The sequence below is a fragment of the Labeo rohita genome, chromosome 17 (genome assembly GCF_022985175.1).
Source record: "Labeo rohita strain BAU-BD-2019 chromosome 17, IGBB_LRoh.1.0, whole genome shotgun sequence".
Classification (NCBI taxonomy): Eukaryota; Metazoa; Chordata; class Actinopteri; order Cypriniformes; family Cyprinidae; genus Labeo; species Labeo rohita.
The window spans coordinates 26573926-26594969 of NC_066885.1; the positions used below are offsets into that span (position 1 = coordinate 26573926).

At 35.7% G+C, this 21044-nt stretch overlaps 1 protein-coding gene and 1 pseudogene across 1 annotated transcript; both read left to right on the top strand.

The window, feature by feature from the left end:
- The first annotated feature begins 56 nt into the window (after positions 1 to 56).
- LOC127179656 (asparagine synthetase [glutamine-hydrolyzing]-like) lies at positions 57 to 4638 on the top strand (annotated as a pseudogene).
- Positions 4639 to 10317: 5679 nt separating this feature from the next.
- Positions 10318 to 19756, top strand: LOC127179575 (asparagine--tRNA ligase, cytoplasmic). Its single transcript, XM_051133193.1, has 15 exons — positions 10318 to 10495; positions 12814 to 12896; positions 12995 to 13060; positions 13220 to 13312; positions 13424 to 13513; positions 13828 to 13906; positions 14091 to 14161; positions 14688 to 14774; positions 14936 to 15157; positions 16806 to 17005; positions 17094 to 17229; positions 17378 to 17491; positions 17580 to 17711; positions 19032 to 19163; positions 19442 to 19756. The coding sequence occupies exons 1-15, from the start codon at positions 10462 to 10464 to the stop codon at positions 19571 to 19573; spliced, it is 1671 nt and encodes a 556-aa protein (XP_050989150.1). The 5' UTR covers positions 10318 to 10461; the 3' UTR covers positions 19574 to 19756.
- Positions 19757 to 21044: the final 1288 nt, after the last annotated feature.

Below are 21044 nucleotides of genomic sequence, written 5' to 3' on the forward strand. Positions count from 1 at the left end.
CTTGTTTCTGTGAAGGGCTTGGCTAATCAGGCCAATTACTAATCATTCTTTTAAGGATGCTTACATTATCACATGTGCAAATTCCTACACAATGTATCTTTAATTTGGCCAGAATTACACAGGGTGCACGGGGTGCCCTGGAGAAGAATAGGTTGTCTCCTCTCAGGTGCCTGTTCTCATTTTGTTATTTGCTTTGATGTAGTGGGTTTGTTACACTGACTTTATTACTCTCAACCTATCCTTGATGTTCTTATTGCAGGTGGTCTCAATCCAAGTCTGGTTGCTGGACATTCGTGAAACTGTCTAAAGAAGAGCAGCTTCCATATCCCATTCAGACCTTTGCCATTGGTGCAGATAACAGCCCAGATGTTGCTGCTGCTCGCAAGGTAATTGACATTTTACATTCAGACTGCCATGTACATTTTACTACTTGATATTCAGATCAGTGACGCACTTTCTATAAATACAGTGCACTTTGTTTTGACTTATATATATTTTTTAATATATTTCTCTGTTGTCTTTCATTTCAGTATGGCATTCACAGTGCTTCATGAGATTGTAGTTCTTTCCTTCATTAAAGCTGTTTAGTGCACCTTCCACCTTTGTCTTTTTGTCTAATTTGTTAATACTTTATTGCTTAAAATCCAAAAAAGTTTGTAATGTTGTGATGCTCTTCATAGATGGATGGCTTGGTTCATTGCTTATACAGGCTCTTGTGCAATGAACTTCAGTGTTTGCATTGCCTTTTGAATTAGAGACTAGTTTTGTCACAAAATGGAATTTCTAAACTCAGTACAATACTTCGTATAATCAATAGCTTTGACTCACAAAATAGAATGGACATGTAAATGTCATGTAAATAAATTTGCAATCCATATTTCTGAATTTTGAGGTAAAAAAAAAAAAAAAAAAGCAGCCATCAAGCAATTAGACCATGTCTGAAACAAATGATTATGCAAGTTACTAAACACTGGTGATGTATAGCTGTGAAACACCATGTCTTCATCATAACCAGTGACCTACAGTAATTGTTAGTTCTGGAAGTGTGAGCAAAAATATTTTACATTTTTATGGCTGAATGAATTATTAGATTTTTATGTCTGAATTCATTACCTGAAATGAGTAACCTAGATTACGTTACTAACTACACTTTTTAATCATCTACTCTGTCATCTGTAACAGACAATTTGTAAGTGATCTAGTCAGAACTGGTGCCATACATGGTTCTGTGTGGTAGTAAATCGGTTTTAACTGGTTGTAACTGGTGTTGTGTGGCAGGTGGCAGACTACATTGGCAGCAAACACCATGAGGTGAGCTTCACGCCTGAGGAGGGTATCAAAGTGGTGGAGGAAGTCATTTTACACTTGGAGAGTTATGACATCACCACTGTGCGTGCCTCTGTTGGTGAGTACAGGAGCTCATCAGACTAATTATAAGAGTAAAGGAACAATCCTACTATTGGATGTGGTATTGGGGTTGATTGACTGTTCCTTCAGTGACTCAGCCTATCGAATTCATATCTGTTTTGAGTGTTAATAATAAAACATCCCTGTTTTCACTGTGCCCACTGATCATTCAGTCCTCTGTTCTACTCATCTGACCTGTGAATTACTTGGATTAGAGATAATGGTGGTCTGAAACTTGAAAAACACATGATCAGCATTATACTGCCTAGAAAGTTAGACGAAATGTTACTGTCGCATGGTATGTTACTACCCTTACGAAAAAGAAGTTTATTCAAGTGTGCTATTAGTATACTTCTTTTAAACTATAAATAGGAAAGTATACATTCAGTCTACTTTTTTATGAACTTCTCAGAAATGTGCTTTTTATACATTATAAAATGACATTTAAGTATACTTGTCTTATACTTGGAAAAAGTCTAAGTATACCTGAGCTATGTTTGTGCTCTGATAATCTGTGTTTTCATTTGTTTTACGCTAGGGGCGCTATTGCACATCTTCTGTACAGAATTTCCAAAACACAAGTGAAGAGAAACTGAAACAGATGACAACACACTCGTCAGACATAAAACAGCATCAAAACCATAGATATGTCAAATACTGTAACGTTATGGAATGAAATTTGTCAACCCATGAAGAGTTAATAATGACTGTCAAGCTTTGGGGGTATTGATCAACTCTATCTATGTTTTGATAATCATGATAATCATGATTTTTGTTCTATTTATTTATTTATTTATTACTTATTCATTATTTATGAAACTTACCCACATTCAAGTGTTTATAAAAGAATGCATAAAGCTAGAATAAAATGTTTTTGTTAACAAGCAGATACCTTGTTCTTTATTTTGATGTTTTGTATGTTCCGATATTCATATAACAAAATATATACAAATTAAACCTAAATAAGGACATAGTAGTATACTTATATGATGTAAAGTTCACTTAAAGAACACTTACAAGTATATTTGCAGTATATAACTACTAAACTAATAGTTTACTGAGACTGTACTTCAAAGTGTACTAAAATGCATAAAGAAGTATTTAATTATTAAACTATCAGTATACTTAATAAAATAAACTTGAAGTATACTTCTTTTTGTTAAGGGTATAGGTCAAATGGAAGAGTTCTTTCGGTTTTGCCTGGCATGCTGTACATTTTGCTGTACGTTTTTTTATGAATGTATGTATAGGGTTTGGACAAAATAATTTGAATGGCTGGGGAGTGTTTTTATTATTATTATTATTATTATTATTATTATTATTAGGAATCATTCATTTTGTGTTTTCATACCACTATTGACTGAGTCTTGCCATGTTTTGTGTGTGCAGCCATAATCACAGAGACATTTGCTCATAAAACACTAAAGAACAAGCTGCTTGATTTGTAGAAACCATCATACCTGTAGCACAAACAGTGTTTGGGACTTTGGGATCTGAACAGATCATACTCTGCTTATGAGCAGTAGTAACAGACATGATTGGCTTAGCAATATTAATTCACAGTAGCCACTTGGTGGCAGCAGTGCTTTGCACAACAGAATTTGCTTTTAATTTCTTATGTTTGTCTGCAGGTATGTACCTGATATCGAAGTACATCCGTGAGAAGACAGACAGCGTTGTGATTTTCTCAGGTGAAGGTTCAGATGAGCTGACACAAGGATACAGCTACTATCATAAGGTATTTGTCGTTATGCTCTATTTACATTTCAGTGCTTCCAAATGTATACAAGCCACATTTGAAAAGGTATGTGTGTCATGACATCAGATAAAACATCAAACTCAATAGCTGGTAAAAATTCATTACAAAAATGGATGACAAGTGACCGTACACCCAAAAAATTATTTGAACACTTACGTGAGACATTATTGCCATATATTGTTAGCTGTATTTTATGACTAAATTGAATATTTGGCCTGCTTTAAATTAGGCGCCATCACCTAAAGCTGGTGCTGAGTAAAGCGTGCGTCTGCTGAAAGAGCTTTATTGCTTCTGACGTGCTAAGAGCAGACAGAACCACAACTGCATACAGGTAAGACAAAACATCCCTTCCTTCTTCTCCCTTCCCAAAGTAACTTGGTGATTTCCAATGTATTAATATATTAATCACCTAAGGTGGGTCCTGATACCTACATCCCAGTCCAAACCGCATCTGTTCCCACATCAGTTACTGTGTTTGGTCCGAAGTGTAATACACAACCCATAACCTTAAATATGAGCAATAGTGATGCATAGTTTATTGGTGCAGTTTGTTTTCATCTTCTTTTTCAAATATCATATTAGTGGTTTTTGTAACTAGACTAACACAAATTATTTTGTTTGATCAGAGCAGGATGGTGTGGAGAAACATCTCTTGAGGGAATCATTTAAAGGGATGAAAATGTTCCCAGATGAAACAGATCACAGATGAGATTCTCTGGAGAAGGAAAGAGGCTTTCAGTGATGGCATGACATCCATGAAGAAATCCTGGTACACAAGCCTGCAGGAGCACATTGAGTCTGAGGTACTACAGTATACATGCACACACTAGGGAGGCCAAGTTGAGGACACTTCCTACCGATTAATAAACTTGTGACAACAACGGTTGTTTTGCACACTTTACAGGAAAAGATATTTGTCAATTACACTCAAGCTCTGTAGCGATTACTTTGAACGTTAACGTTCGACCTTGACGTCTTTCCCATTCTTTGAATAAAACTAATGCTTGGAAAATGTGGGTTTGTCATTATTTCAAAGAAGAACACAAAAACAATAAAACAGTACAGTGACAAACTTGCTTATATTAAATAGCACTTTTATTGACAAAACGAATATGACGGATGACCTACAGATTTAATTAAAATGGGGGAAAGAACCCATGCAGCGTGGTCACAATTTCAAAAAAGAGGGAACAAATTCTTAATTCATGGCCATTATTTAATTAAAATGACAGGAACAAATAGAAAGCAATAGCTTTTATATAAAGTGAACTCATGTAATTAAACATTATGTGACCGGTAACACTGACTACCGCGGTACGTCTAGTACACACCATTAATAACAGAGCTACGAAACCTCTTTCCCTGCTTCCTCTAATTTATCTTTTTTCCTTCAGGTGAACAACTCTCAGTTGGAGAAAGCTGCTAAGCTGTTCCCTTTCAACCCTCCTACAACCAAAGAGGGTTTACTTTAGGCAGGTCTTTGAGAAGATGAAAAGTAGGCAAGGCAAGGTTTTGACATATGTTTCCGAGTGTTTGCAGAACTGGTGGATTACTGAGCTGAAATCACATATCATTGAATAAGTCATGCAAAAGTAAATGCACTTTGCATGCTTTCATTATATGCAGTGCACCTTAGAAGGCGCCAATAAAGTGTTTAGTTTGCGAACCGCCATTTAAAAAAGATGATGAAACGCAAACAGTGTAAACATTGCTTTCAGAGGCTCTGCCCTAAATTTCACACGCACCAAAGCAGTGGCGTTGTAGCGTTGTCAGCGGCACTAAGCGCAGATTTGACACTGTAGTGCAAACGCACCATTAGTGTAGTGTATTTTTAAAAAAAAAAAAATATATATATATATATATATATATATATATATATTAAGTTAAGTTAAGTTAGTTAAGTAAGTTTTTTTGGTTGAAAGATCTTGTCATGGTATTATAATGCTTTTCTTCAGTATGGCTTGATATCTGTGTTTTGAACATTTTGCACTCGTCTTTGCACATCATGTGTTGCTGTCTAATACACTGCCCTCCAAAAGTTTGGAAACACCCTTAGCAAAGTATGGTTTTGGACGATTTTAGCATAAATCCTTATCATTTTTTGGTGCAAATGCGTTAAAGTAACTTGACATTATCATTGAAGACCAGCAATAATAATTTTCATTTTGATTACATATTAATGGCAATATATACATGTCAAAGTCAGACATGCCCCTTTGCCAGCTGTGATGCCTGGTTACTGGTTTAAACTTGGCCCAGGTTTTTAAAAGATTTTTGGGTCAGCACACCTTAATAGCTTCAACAATTGATTGCCAATTAAGTTTAGATACAGTGAATTTAGGCCCAGATTATGTAGTGCTATAATAGCTGCTAATGGTGGATATTTTGATTAATTGAAATTTTAATTTTTTCTATGTATAAACTGTTTATGTAATAAAATGTGTTTTCGTAGTTTGTGTTGTCCCTTATCAGTGCAAAATTATCACAAATTAAAAAGGATTCATGCCAATATTGTCCAAAACCCCACTTTTCTAGGGTGTTTCCAAACTTTTGGAGGGCAGTGTATAACACCCAAGTTTGTGACTGTGTAGAGGAAGAAGTAACAGTACATCCTTATAGCAAACTTTATTCTAAGAGATTCTGTTGCTGTTTATTGGTCCAACAAATAATATCTCTGTCTTATCTGAATTTAATTTTGGTCATCCCATCTCTTACATCAGGGGTGCCCAACCCTGTTCCTGGAGATCTACCTTCCTGCAGAGTTCAGCTCCAACCCTAATCAAACACACCTGAACCAACTAATTAGGATCTGAAGGAGCACTTGATAATTACAGACAGGTTTGTTTGATCAGGGTTGGAACTAAACTCTGCAGGGAGGTACATCTCCAGGAACAGGGTTGGGCACCCCTGGCTTAGATCATTTAGAACAGGAGTGTCAAACTCAGTTCCTGGAGTGCCACAGCCCTGCAGAGTTTAGCTTCAATCGTAATTAAACACACCTGATCCAGCTAATCAAGTAATTTAGGCTTATTTGAAAATTACATGGTTTGTGTGTACCAAGGGGTAGCATGCATACTGAAAATAGCAAGAGGGCCTATCCTCTGTACTTCACTGCCATTAACTGAGATGATTCCCTATTAAAAAAAGTGGTAAAGGTTAGACAAGTAGGATTTATAAGCCTGTCCCTGAATACCCATGTAGTTTTGTTGAAACATGATTCATGTATTTAAAAATTGTATTTCCATCTCTGTTGCAACAGTTTTGGCAGTGTCTAAAATGACTCCACCGATATGTAAGTCAGTGGTGTTTGGTGTTTAGTTTTTGGCTCAGGGTCTGCATTTACAGTCACACCAGAGGTGTTCAGCTGGAATTAGGACATTGCTTTCTGAAGTCCAGTCAAGTTCTTTTACACTGACTGAAGCAATTATTACTTTTTGAACCTTGCCTTATACACAGATCCATTGTCATGTTAAGAGTAGAAAAGGGTCCTGTCAAAACGGTTGTGATAAAATTAGAAGCACACAATTCCCTACAATATCATTATATGCTTAGACATTAAGATTTATACTCATGGAAATGATTAAAGTAGTCAAACCAGTTCATTAGAAGTGGGTGTGCCAATACTTTAGGCAATACAGTGTATGAGTAATTCATGATCTATAGTGTTAAATGCAGCACTACAATCAAATAAGACATAAACTGAAGATTTGAACCATCTATAATTTGCCAGTTCACTAGGATCTATTTATGGTCTCTTAAAGGGTTATGGGACGTGATTTAGAGATAACGAGGAGTTAATAATATTAAGAAGAGGCTCTCCTACTACAGGCAACAACTCTTTCAATAACTGAGTGGGTACAGGATCTAATAAACATGTTGTTGGTTTAGATGCAGTAACATTTAGCTATTCCTGTCCTATAGTTGTACAGCATTGCAGTTTTTCTTTGGGGTGTTGGTTGAAGCTGAATAAGATGCTGTACAGCTATATATTATTTTATTTGTATTATTGTATTTCTGATGCTATATGTTTTATCAGTGAAGAAATTCACAAAATTATTACTACTAAACTAGGTAAAGGAATATTTAGTTTGGGCGTTTGATTATTTGTTAATCTAGCCACTGTGCTAAATAAAAAGCTTGGATTGTTTTTGTTATTTTCTGAGTTTGCAAAGATGCTTGCCCCTGGCAAAAAAAACAGTCAATCTATACACTTAAAAGCTTAAGTGTATAGATTGACTTTTTTTTTTTTTTTTTTACACAATTCTAAAAACCTCCAAGTGAGTTTTATTCAGTTCCACTCAAGACTACGAGTTTCTTTCTTGAGAGGTTGAGTGAGGCCCCCAACAGTGTTTTCTGGGGGGGTGTTCGTGCTCTGGAAAGCATCAAAAGTTTTTATTTACAAAGTGTTTTTGGAGCGTTGAGCAGTGCAGCCAATCACAAACATATCTGTTGATTTCTTGAACACAATGGCCAGTTAGAAGTTTTTAAGTTTGTCAGAATTCATTAACACTAAATTAAATTACATATACTTATCGAAGGCTAGGGATGCTGAAGATCCAGGAAAAATGGCTTGAAGAATGAGAACTCATTCCTACATATTTTTTAAAGAATTTTACCCTCTCAACAAATGAGCAACTATGTGTTGATGGCAAAATTATTAAAGATCCAAAGTAAATAGGAAACATCAATGGCATCTTTATAAAAATCTTTATTCAAGATGTTTAGAGCAGAAAACATCCTCATTTTTGGACTGATGAACTTACTCTCTTTTTAACTCATGTTTTTGTTAAAAAAGAAGCTTTACTTGCAACATTAATGCAAGGTATCATCGCATTAATTCCTAAAGCAAAGAAAGATCTAAATACTAGCGAACCATCACACTCCTTAACAATGATAACATTTTGAACCATAATAGTTGCTAAAAGACTTGCTAAAAGATTATTTGGATACCATTATAGATGAGACTTAGTCTGAATTTATGAGGTATAACACTAGATTTTTTTTAAACATTACAGTGCCCTCCACTAATATTGGCACCCTTGGTAAATATGAGCAAAGATTGCTATGAAAATAAATCTGCTTTGTTTATCTTCTTAATCTTAAATTTAAAAAATTCACAAAATGCTAACCTTTCATTGACGTAAAACAATCAAAAGTGAGGGGAAACATACGTTATGAAATAAATGTTTTTCTCCAATGCATGGTGGACACAATTATTGGCACCCTTAGAAATTATAATAAATAAAATATCTCTGAAGTATATTCCCATTAATATTTGCATTTATTTAGCACACTAGAATGACTAGAGTATAATATTGTCCAGCCACGACTTCCTGTTTCACAGGATTATAAAAATGAGGAGCTCAAAGGCCAAATTCCCTTAATCATCCATCACAAGGAATAAAACCAAATAATGTAGTTCTGATGTGCAGAACAAGATTGTTGAGCTTCACAAAATAAAATGTGGCTGTAAGAAAAGAGCTAAAGCATTGAAAATTCCCATTTCCATCATTACGACAATAATAAGAATTCCAATCAACTAAAGATGTTACAAATCTGCCTGGAAAAGGACGTGTGTCTATATCGTCCTAATGCATGGTGGGGAGGAGAGTTTAAGTGTCCAAAGACTCTCCAAGGATCACAGTAGGAGAATTGCAGAGATTAGTTGAGTCTTGGGGTCAAACGACTAAAAAAAAATTCAAACATCCCCTACATCACCACATGTTGTTCAGGAGGGTTTTAACAAAAATCCTCCTTGCTCATTCAAAAACAAACTCCAGCATATTCAGTTGTCAGACACGACTTGAACTTCAAATGGGACTTGCTTCTGTGGGCAGATGAAACTAAAAAAAAGAGCCCACCAAATGGGTTTGGTACAAAAAAGTACCCCATGTCCACGGTTAAATATACTGCTGGATCTTTAATGTTGTGGGCTTATTTTTCTGCCAGAGGTCCTGGACATCTTGTTCAGATACATGGCATCATGAATTGTAGCAAATACCAACAGATAAAAAATCTAAATCTGATTGCATCTGTTAGAAGTTCTATGATGAGCTGTGGTTGGATCTTCCATCAGGACAATGATCCAAATCAAACATCAAAATCAACACAAAAATTTGTCAGTGAGCATAAAAATGAAGCTCCTACCATGGCTATCTCAGTTGCCTGACCTGAACCCTATAGAAAATGCGTGAGGTGAACTGAAGAGAAGAAGCACCAGCATGGAGCTGGGAAACTAAAGGATCTGAAGAGTTTGTGTATGAAGGAATGCTCTCTGATCTCTTGTCAGGTGTTCTCCAAACTCTTCAGGCATTAAAGGAGAAAACACAGAGCCGTCATCTTGAATAAAGGACAGTGCAGTAATTGGGTGCAAATAATTGTGGTCAACATGAACTAGGGAAAAAAAAAAAATGTCATAATGAGATTTTCCTCCTGCTTTCCAATGTTTTACTTCAATGATAGGTTAGAATTTTGTGTATTTTTTGAATGAAAGATTAAAAGGATAAACAATGCAGATTTATTTTCACAGCCACCTTTGCTCATATTTACCAAGGGTGCCAATATTAGTGGAGGGCACTGTAGATTAGTTTTCCTTTAAAGCTTTTGATTCAGTTGAACATATTTTCATTTTTAAATCAGTGGATTTAGTAGATTTAACTTGTTATGGTTATTAGACAAGGTTGTCCATTATCACCTTATTTATTTCTTTTTTTACTAGTTTCAAAGATATTTTCTTCTTATATTTCTAATAGTTGTCTCCATAGTATCTCTATTGCTGAGAAACAGATACGAGTCAGTTGGCTGATGATACTGTTGTTGTTTTTTTTTAATTGCAAGATGCTAACCAAGTTCCTCAGCCCTACAGCAGGCCTATATCCAGCGTTTCTCCAAAGCATCAGGCCTATTCTTGAACCTATCAATATGTGAACTGATGTCCATCAAAAAATTTGTCAGGAGTTTGTAATATTCCAATCAGAGATTATATATCTCATTTAGCATAGATTTTATTATAGGCCTAACAAAAATGAATTAGAAGATGCTTCTTAAACTCCCGCCCCCCAACCTTAAACCAACCAATCGGCTTTCCAGAAAAAGCGTCATCTTGTGAACGGGCCAATCCCTGGCTGAAGCGACAGCACTGAACGGCTTGCGTATGCGCATGCTTTCTCAGCGGCTGCGTGCGCATGAGTGTAGTGACAAGAAGCGAGACGGGCGAACCGGTTGACGGATCTTTTACCTGAAATAACTCTCAGACCGGACTGGACTCAACTCATTTGGGGTCTACAGAGGGTAATATGGCGAAGGAGGGCGTCGGTCAGATGTCGATCAGTGAGTTTGACGATGATGATGCTATGCAGCATACTGTCTGCAGGGTTGCGTCAGATCATGCTGTCCTATTATTACTTCATCCACCTTATATTTCAAAGCGAAAACGAGCTGTTTTCTGTGAATGCGCGATTTCCGATTCAGTAGCCGCTATTGGGAAATAACGAGAAGAATGTCAAAGGCAGAGCCGGCGCCAGGGCATCTACAGGGCATTTATTTTTCGAAGCTCAAGGAAACGTGCAGTCGCTTACGCATGCGCACTGGTTTTTTGTTTTCCCTTCAGCTTTCTTCTGACAAGTAGGAATAACTGCAGGCTGGAGCAATGGGGTTGGCGAAATGTTAGGGAGTGCCTAAAGGTCTTCATGATTGGTCGACAAAACTGCCTGTCAGGATGAGGGGAGCAGGGTTAGGACTGGATACTGCAGTACAGCATACGTACTTTATGTATGTTTTTCAAAATACAACCAATAATATATGGGCCATTCAGTTGGAAACATCTTGGGGAAAAAATCTGTCTTTTCCCCCTGACTTTATATCCAAATTGTACAATATCCAAGGTACACATTTCTAGTAATTGTGCAGTTAATTCTTATATTTTCAGAACGTTTTGGAATAAAATTTGTCACTACCGAAACAGTTATATAAAACTTAATAAGAAAGTTTATATTAACCTAATGATTTATGAGATTTGTTGTATTTTGAATCCAGTTTTTCTTTGTAAAAGGCACAAAAATATACTGATTTCAAACTTAAGGATTCGTTAGTTTAAATAAACATTGAACCAAACACTATCATAAAATCTTAGTTGATAATTCAGTATACTTTTTTTTTTTTTTTTTTTTTTTTTTTTTTTAAACAAAACATCCCATGTTTCAGTCGTGACAGCACATTTTAGGTGGTGATAGTAATGTTTTGGTAAAATTTTAACCCACATACTAAAACACTACAAAAACATACTAAAATACAAAAAAAATGCATAACTGTACTAAAATATTGTTTATTTCCCTTAAATAAAATTGTGTTCCCTTTTGTCACTATCGAAAAGCAATGATGTTTCAGTCATGACTATTATGGTAATGACCAAACAACGATGTCACTATCAAAACTTTCTCAAATGTTTTGGTCGTGACTGGTTCGGTAGTGACCATTTTTAAATACTTTTAAACCTATAAATATTTCCTGATCATAAATGAAGGGGTGTAGTTAAAATTAGTCTCAGCCAATGGACTAAAACATACACTGTTTCGGTAGTGACATAACCTTGCGAGACACATTTTTTTACATAAAAGTTTCAAAAAAAAAAAAAAAAAAAGTCACTTAACTTTTTGTAAAAAAAAAATTAAAAAGATATATAACAATGGAATAAAACGCAAAAATAATTTCAATATAATTTTCATTAGTTGAAATTTTATAAGTTGCAACTGCAAGTACCCACTAAATGATGATTTTCTAACTATTATGCTAACTGATATTTTAAAAATTATTGTGGGTTTCAATAGATAATAAAAGGATCTTAGTAAAACATCTAAGATTTTTTAAATGTCTTTGTGTGTGTGTGTGTGTGTGTGTGTGTTTGTGTGTGCGTGCGTGCGTGTACTTGTTTTTGCTACATTGTGGGGACCAAATGTCCCCACAAGGATAGTAAAACCTGAAATTTTTGACATTGTCAATGTTAAAAAATGATTAAAAATAGTAAATGATGTTTATCTGAAAGTGTAACGATGCAAACATTTTTCTGTGAGGGGTAGGTTTAGGGTTAGGGTTGGGTTAGGGGATAGACAATATCGTTTAGTCAGTATAAAAACTATGGAAGTCTATGGAAAGTCCCCACAATTCACAAAAACAAACGTACGTGTGTGTGTGTGTGTGTGTGATAGTAGTTTGCAGTTCTGTAGAATGGTCCATAGTTATATAATTCAGTATATTACATAAATGCCCTAATACACTGATGCGGTAATTATTTATATAACTGTTCTACACTAATATTGATATATTAGCATTCTAGAATAATACTGTACTCATATACATAATTACACTCCTCTAGTGGTTAAATTTATACAATCTCTGCAGAGGGTTGCATCAGAATATGCTGATTAATATATCATCTATACGCTGTTATATTTAGTAATACATTACCAAAATCTGAGGTTCAGTGTGGCATTTTATGCATATACAACTGCTGCTCATTTTTGTAAATTAAAGAGTTTCAGTGCCCTAGGTAGCACATTAAATGACTCTAAAAAAAGATCTGAGCCTTTTCCAGACTCTGAATCTGCTTGTAAAATGGCGAAATGTTAAAGCTGATGTTGTTGCTCCTGCAGAAGAGCTGTACGTGTCTGATAAACAGGGCAGTGATGTGGATGGAGATGGATCAGAGCAGAAGCCCTTTAAAACTCCACTTAAGGTGCTTGATCTGCTTGAGTTTTCTATGAAATACACTTTAAATGTTTCAGATTGTTCTCTATATTTCGTTTTCCCAAATGTTCTTTGTAATGTTTTCAGGCACTGTTGTTCGTTGGAAAAGATCCTTTCCCAGTGATCTATGTGGACTCACAGAAGGACGGAGAGGTGTGAAACCTGCAAATAACACTAACAAACTAACAAACCGCAAGAAGAATAATCATCACAAAGTTATTTGACAAAAAGTGCTGGAACCTCAAACCCTGACTCTTGTATCCCAGTAATATTTTAACCTTTTGTTTTAAAATTATGGTGTGTTTGTGTTAGCGTTGGGCTGTCATCTCTAAGACTCAAATGAAGAACACAAAGAAGCTCTTCAACAAAGAGAAGATGAAGAATGACAGCAAAGATAAGAAGGAGGTACTGTAATTCACCTGCTCTTTATAGACCATCATTCCTGTCCACCGAGCTCTACGTCATGGTCCTATGTGTCTGTTTTGACCTCTGTCTGCCTGATCTCACGATTGACAGGCTGAAGATGCTGAACGCAGAGAGAAGAATCTGGAAGAAGCTAAAAAGATCATCATTGAGAACGACCCCAGCCTTCCCGAACCCAAAACCGTGAGTGTTTCCTGAATTACGTAGAGAATATAATATTGACTTGAGTTATTGTGCTTTTATGTAAAGCACGTTGAGCTGCATTTTATACATGAAAGGTGCTGTATAAATACAGTGCATTATTATTATACGGCATCTCTTAGGTTGAGAAGTAGTTGGATTCAAAGGTTTACATTATTTTTAGGTTTACAGGTTTGATTATTTTTGGTGTTTCAGTCCCAATGAACCATCAGTCTGATTGTTGAATTTCATATTAACGTCAAAGTGTTCCTCTTTATAATCAGGTCAGTTTCTCTGCTTTATTTCGTCATACTCAGGTGAAGATTGATAAGCTGGAGGCGTTCAGAGAGCAGAGGGTGAAGGTGTTTGGTTGGGTCCATCGGTTACGCAGACAAGGTGAGCAGGTTTAGTTTTTCTTCTACTAAACGAGTCCGAAATGACCATCCAGAATTTCTCAGCAGTCTTCTTGAAAGTGTCCAGTGGGAATCTACTACAAGAAAATGTATTTAGAAAGCTGAATTTCAATAAAAATGATGAAAATATAGTGTTTTTTAAAATATGTCTGCTCATGTTTTCTCAGGAAAGAACCTGCTCTTCATTGTGCTGCGAGACGGAACTGGTTTCCTGCAGTGTGTTCTCACGGATAAACTGGTACTGTGTGTGTTTGTTGATATTTTACAAAATTCTGTTTATAATCTAAAAATTATTTATAAAATCTTATAAAAAATAAAATAAAAATATAATACATACACTACCAGTCAAAAGTTTTTGGACTGTAAGATTTTTAATGTTTTTAAAGAAGCCTCTTCTGCTCACCAAACCTGCATTTATTTGATCCAAAATACAGCAAAAGCAGTAATATTGTGAAATATTTTTGCTATTTAAAATAACTGCTTTCTATGTGAATAGATTTTAAAATGTAATTTATTCCTGTGATCAGATTAAAAATTTCAGCATCTTTTCAGCATCATTACTCCAGTCTTTAATGTCAGAAATCATTCTAATATGCTGATAAAAGGTTTTGATCCACTTCAGATGTTGACTACTGTATATTAAAATAATTACAAAATATATTTTTTTCAGAATTGTGACAACATTTGATGGTATTGGAAGTAAAATGCAGTGAAGTCTAGCTAAAAAGAGTCTCTAAGATGATGACTTTTTGTGGTGTTTGCAGTGTCAGTGTTATAATGGACTGGTATTGTCTACGGAGAGCACTGTTGCTCTGTATGGAACCGTGAAACCTGTTCCTAAGGGCAAACAGGTGAGACAGTTAACCTAATTAATTCATATTAATATGATTTTAATTTATTATAAGTTGAATTAAACTTATTTTAATAAGTTCTTTCAGTATTTACTCACCCTCAAATCTTTTCCATACCTATATGATGTTTGAAAGGTTTTGATATTGTTTTGTTTTGAAAGGCTCCAGGCGGCCATGAGCTGCACTGTGATTTCTGGGAGCTGGTCGGTCTCGCTCCGGCTGGCGGCGCCGATAACCTGCTGAATGAGGAGTCTGATGTGGACGTGCAGCTGAACAACAGGCACATGTTGATCCGTGGGGAAAACGTCTCCAAGATCCTGAAAGTCCGATCCACCGTCACGCATTGTTTCCGGGAGCATTTCTTTAGCCGGGGTTACTGCGAGGTCATTCCTGAAACTATGCGTTAAAGTAATAATTCACCTAAAAATTAAAATGTGCTAAAAAAAATCCCTCAGACCATCCAAGATGTAGATGGAGAAATTTTGCATTACATCACTTGCTCACCAATGGATCCTCTGCAGTGAAAGGGTGCTGTCAGAAAGCATAAGTCCAAACAGATGAAAAATCATCACTGTAATCTACAAGTACTCCACACAACTCCAGTTCATCAGTCAATGTATTGTGAAGCCAAAGCAAGACAGGAAACAAGTATATTTTTTAACTTCAAGTTGTTGTCTCCGGCTAAATTACAGTCAATAATCCATAAGTAAACTTTATCCAAATCTGATGAAGAAAGAAACTCATCTACACACTCATCTAGTACATTTTCAGCTAAATTTAATTTTTTAGGTGAGCTGTTACTATTTACAGTTGAAGTCAAAAGTTTACATACACCTTGCAGAATCTGCAAAATGTTAATTATTTTACCAATATAAGAGGGATCATACAAAATGCATGCTATTTTTTTTTTTTTTTAATTTAGTACCGCCCTGAATAAGATATTTCACATAAAAGAAGTTTACATACACTTGATTCCTAATACTGTGTTGTTACCTGAATAATCCATACCTGTGTTTTTTTGTTTAGTGATAGTTGTTCATGAGTCCCTTGTTTGTCCTGAACAGTTAAACTGCCTGCTGTTCTTCAGGAAAAATCCTTCAGGTCCCACAAGTTCTTTGGTTTTTCAGCATTTTTGTGTGTTTGAACCTTTTCCAACGACTGTATGATTTTGACATCCATCTTTTCATGCTGAGGACAACTGAGGGACTCATATGCAGCTATTACAGAAGGTTCAAATACTCACTGATGCTCCAAAATCCAAAAAGAAAAATGATGCGTTAAGAGCCAGGGGTGTAAACTTTCGAACAGAATGAAGATGTGTACATTTTTCTAATTTTGCCTAAATATCATATTTTTCATTTAGTACTGCCCTTCAGAAGCTAAAGAATATACTTAGATGATTCCCAGAAAACAAAATAAGTGAAATTTACCCTGATCTTCAAATTCAAAAGGTTTTCACCCCCCAGCTCTTTTTGCATCATTTTTCCTTCTGTGAGCTTTGAACCTTCTGTAATAGTTGCATGTGAGTCCCTCAGCTGTCATCAGTGTGAAAAGATGGATCTCAAAATCATACAGTCATTGTTGGAAAGGGTTTAAATACACTAAATTTTTTTCTGAAAGGACAGCAGGCAGTTTAACTGTTCAGGACAAACAAGGGATTCATGAACAACTGTCACTAAAAAAATAAAAAATAAAATTCATTCAGGTAACAACATAGTGTTAAGAATCATGTGTATGTAAACTTTCGAGTCTTTTAAGAATTCAACTATTATTTTCCTATTGTGGTCTATATGTAAATGTCTTTTATGTGAAATATCTTATTCAGGGCAGTACTAAATAAAAAAAAAAATAACATGCATTTTGTATGATCCTTATTTGGGTAAAATAATTAACATTTTGCAGATTCTGCAAACGTTTTGTAAACTTTTGATGTAAACTTTTGACTTCAACTGTTAAGTATTGCAAAATCCCATTTTAAGGCACAGGATGCTGCGTATTTTATTAAACAGGTTTGTTTGTTGTCACCTTCAGATAACTCCGCCCACTCTGGTACAAACCCAGGTGGAGGGCGGCTCCACCCTCTTCAGTCTCAACTACTTTGGTGAGAATGCGTATCTGACACAGTCTTCTCAGCTGTACCTGGAGACCTGCATCCCAGCTCTGGGCGACACCTTCTGCATCGCCCAGTCATACCGCGCCGAGCAGTCTCGCACCCGCAGACACCTGTCTGAGTGAGTCTGGCACCATTCAAGATTCATTCATTCAAACAGAGTGAAGCATGTGAGTGTAATGCACCTCTTTGTGGGTGTGTGTTTTCAGGTACACCCACATTGAGGCCGAATGTCCCTTCATGACCTATGAAGACCTTCTGAACCGGTTGGAGGATCTGGTGTGTGACGTGGTTGACAGGGTCCTGAAGTCTCCGGCTGCGCAGCTGCTCTATGACCTCAACCCGGTACTTTAAATGAAAATTTAAAATGATGATTTGTCAACTGACTGAAATAAAATGCCGCAGATGACTGGAAGGGTCGTGGAAATTCGTCAGAAAGTATGGAGACTCTGGAATATGTACAAACATCTATTTTTTTTTTGGTTTCTCCTAGGACTTCAAGCCTCCCAAACGGCCGTTCAAGAGAATGAACTATACTGAAGCCATTGAGTGGCTGAAAGAGCACAACATCAAGAAGGATGATGGGACATTTTATGAGTTTGGAGAGGTTTGTTATATTGAGCCTCATGTGTTATTGCCGAAAGTGCTCACCTACAAATGCTTGGATAATTGACCACTGTGTGTCGTTTCTACAGGATATCCCAGAAGCCCCTGAGCGACAGATGACTGACACCATTAATGAGACCATTCTGCTATGTCGTTTCCCTGCTGAGATCAAATCCTTCTACATGCAGCGCTGCCCTGAGGACCGTCGCCTCACTGAATCGGTCAGGATCATTAACCAGCAACAACAGATCTTTTATACAGTCACAGCCAATCAAAACATATTTGGTGTTTAAACATGCAGTTATGTGGACCAATGAGATTCCACTGTGGGCTGAGTCAAGCTAAATTAAGAAAAAAAATTAATAAGCAAAAGGACAAAAGCACTGTAACAGTCTCATACATGTGAAAGACAAAACATATATACAGTTAAGATCAAATACATACACCTTGCAGAATTAAAATGTTAATTATTTGACCAAAATAAGAGGGATCATACAAAATGCATGTTATTTTTTTATTTAGTGCTGACCTGAATAAGATATTTTGCATAAAAGGTGTTTGCTTATAGTCCACAGGAGAAAATAATAGTTGAATTTATAAGAATGACCTCATTCAAAAGTTTACATACACTTGATTCTTAATACTGTGTTGTTACCTGAATGATCCACAGATTTTTTTTTTTTTTGTTTTTTTTTTGATAGTTGTTCACGAGTCCCTGGTTTGTCCCGAACTGTTAAACTGCCCGCTGTTCTTCAGAACAAATCCTTCACGTCCCACAAATTTTTTGCTTTTTCAGCATTTTTGTGTATTTTAACCCTTTCCAACAAGGAATCGATGATTTTGAGATAAATCTTTTCACGAGGACAACTGAGGGACTCATATGCAGCTATTACAGAAGATTCAAACACTCACTGATGCTTCAGAAGGAAACACAATACATTAAGAGCCAGGGGTGAAAACTTTTGAATGGAATGAAGATGTGTACATTTTTCTTATTTTGCCTATATGCTATATATATTTTTTCATTTAGTACTGCCCTTCAGAAACTACAGATGTTAGGCGCATGTTTTCCGAAGACAAAATAAGTTCAATTTACCCTGATCTTCAAATTCAAAAAGAGTTTGTGGGACCTAAAGCATTTTTCGAAAGACTAGTGAGCAGTTTAACTGTTCAGGACAAACAAGGGACTCATGGACAACTATCACTAAACAAAACAAAAACAACAACAACAACAAAAACAAACAAAACACAGCTGTATATCATTCAGGTAACAACACAGTATTAAGAAATCAAGTGTGTAAATGTAAACTTTTGAATGGGGTCATTTTTATAAATTCTGCTACTATTTTCTCTTGTGGACTATATGTAAATGTTTTTTTTTATGTGAAATATCTTATTCAGGTCAGCACTAAATAAAAGTTAACATGCATTTTGTATGATACCTCTTATTTTGGTCAAACTTTTGACCTCAGCTGTAAAAAAAAAAACTTTAGGAAAATTTTACCCGTGTTATAATTTGCTCATAAGTGTGTGTTTGTCAGGTGGATGTGCTGATGCCCAATGTTGGTGAGATTGTGGGAGGCTCCATGCGTATCTGGGACGCTGAGGAGCTCCTGGAAGGGTATAAGAGAGAGGGAATTGACCCCACACCCTACTACTGGTACACCGACCAGGTAACAGCCTATTTGCTATATTTCATGTGTATTATCATTCAAAAAGTTTTTTTTTTTTTTTTTTTTTTTTTTTTTTGATTTAAGCATATTACTCGTTAAATAAGCTGAACTAAATTAAATAAACTGATTTATTAAAATATTTTGCAATTAAAAATGCAATTGAAATGTTACCAAATCATTGTGGATATTTGATATATTGCACAGCTTTTTGTCATCCTACAATAACTGAAATATTCAAAAGTTCAGAATATAAACATGTGAATGTTTGTGTGTTAAAGAGGAAGTTTGGCACGTGTCCTCATGGTGGATACGGTCTGGGTCTTGAGCGATTCCTCACCTGGCTGCTGAACCGACATCACATCCGTGACGTCTGCCTGTATCCTCGCTTCATTCAGCGCTGCCGACCTTAATTGCGCACACACACGCACTGCAAGAGACCAACTAGAAAATCAAATCACTCTCTCTCATTGCCAGAGACCATATTTATATGTCAAGTTTAAAGATCCAATCAGAAGACGGTTTAAATGATCATTCAGTGTCGAATTATATCCCTGTAATATTCATACGTGGCATAATAAAGCAATGAGATCATGCATTTGTGTTTGTTTTCATTAAAGGGCAGCAGAGACTGCTGTTTACTCTTATGATGCACATTAATAAGAACAATTAATAGGTTTACGCTGTTCTAAAAGATGAAATTTGTGTCTTCATAAAATTTTTCGAATGTAACAACCTTCACTCAGAAACAACCTTTTATTTAAACTGAAAGAGAATAATTAAAAAAAAATATATATATATATATATCATTCTCAGTTTATCCAGAATCATGCAGCTTTAGTTGGTCATGTAAACAAATGTAAATATGCATAAATAAATGACTCAGATAATGCACTAAAGATGTGGTCAGTGAGGCTAATAGTTGTTCTCAGGGGCCAAGCCACTTATCTCTTCCAACCTTATCAATGCCTGTGCTCTCTCTTGGGATTGTGGGTAGGAGGAGTTTAGAGCTTTGGAGTTCTAACTTTGAGAGTTTGTTTACTTTATTATACTTTTTTTTCTTCTTAGAAATTGGAAAGTCTAGAAAATGATGAAAAGAATAAGATTGTTTAATGCCTTTGATGGAGAAACAACAACAATAAGAGACTAAGAGAGCTGAGATGTTGGCAAAAGATTTTGTTAAAAATCACAATTCAGATAATGTTAGTGAAAAAGGGAAAGGATGAAAGAAAACTACAATACTGGAAAATGAGAGCTATTACAGTATGAGGAAGATACTGAAAACATACTAAACAGGTCATGTAACAAAAAACTGAACCATTCTCAGAGATGTTCTCTATAAGATCTCTGCTCCAGGCAAAGATGAGAGATTTGTTATATAATGTTATCCCATCTGTGAATGATCAAATTATATATTTTTTGAAATTTTATAATAATTTCTGGGAGAAAGGAAAATTGAAGAAATGTTGGAAGTAGGCAGTTGTAGTTCCAATAAGAAAAGCATGGAAGGATTGTACAAAACCAGAGAATTATGAACCAGTTGCTTTAACATCCAACATCTGTAAAATGTAAAAAATGATAAATGAAAGGTTAGGAGAGAAAGGGACATACATCCTAATATCACCAATGGCCTCCACCTGTCTGTAACTAATTGCATATGGTCATGTTTACTATATTTGCGTATAGTCCTGTTAAAATTATTGTCTGAGCCAATCATTTCAATGCCCAGTTCCCCAGTGCAAATGGCAAATAGAAATACGATGGATCCAGCTTTATGTACAGTAAATACCACTCCTATTTATCAACTGAATTCATAGAATTCTCTTCCAAACCGCCCCATCATCAGCAAACAGTGAAACCCCATCCTCTTTTTATGTCCATGAA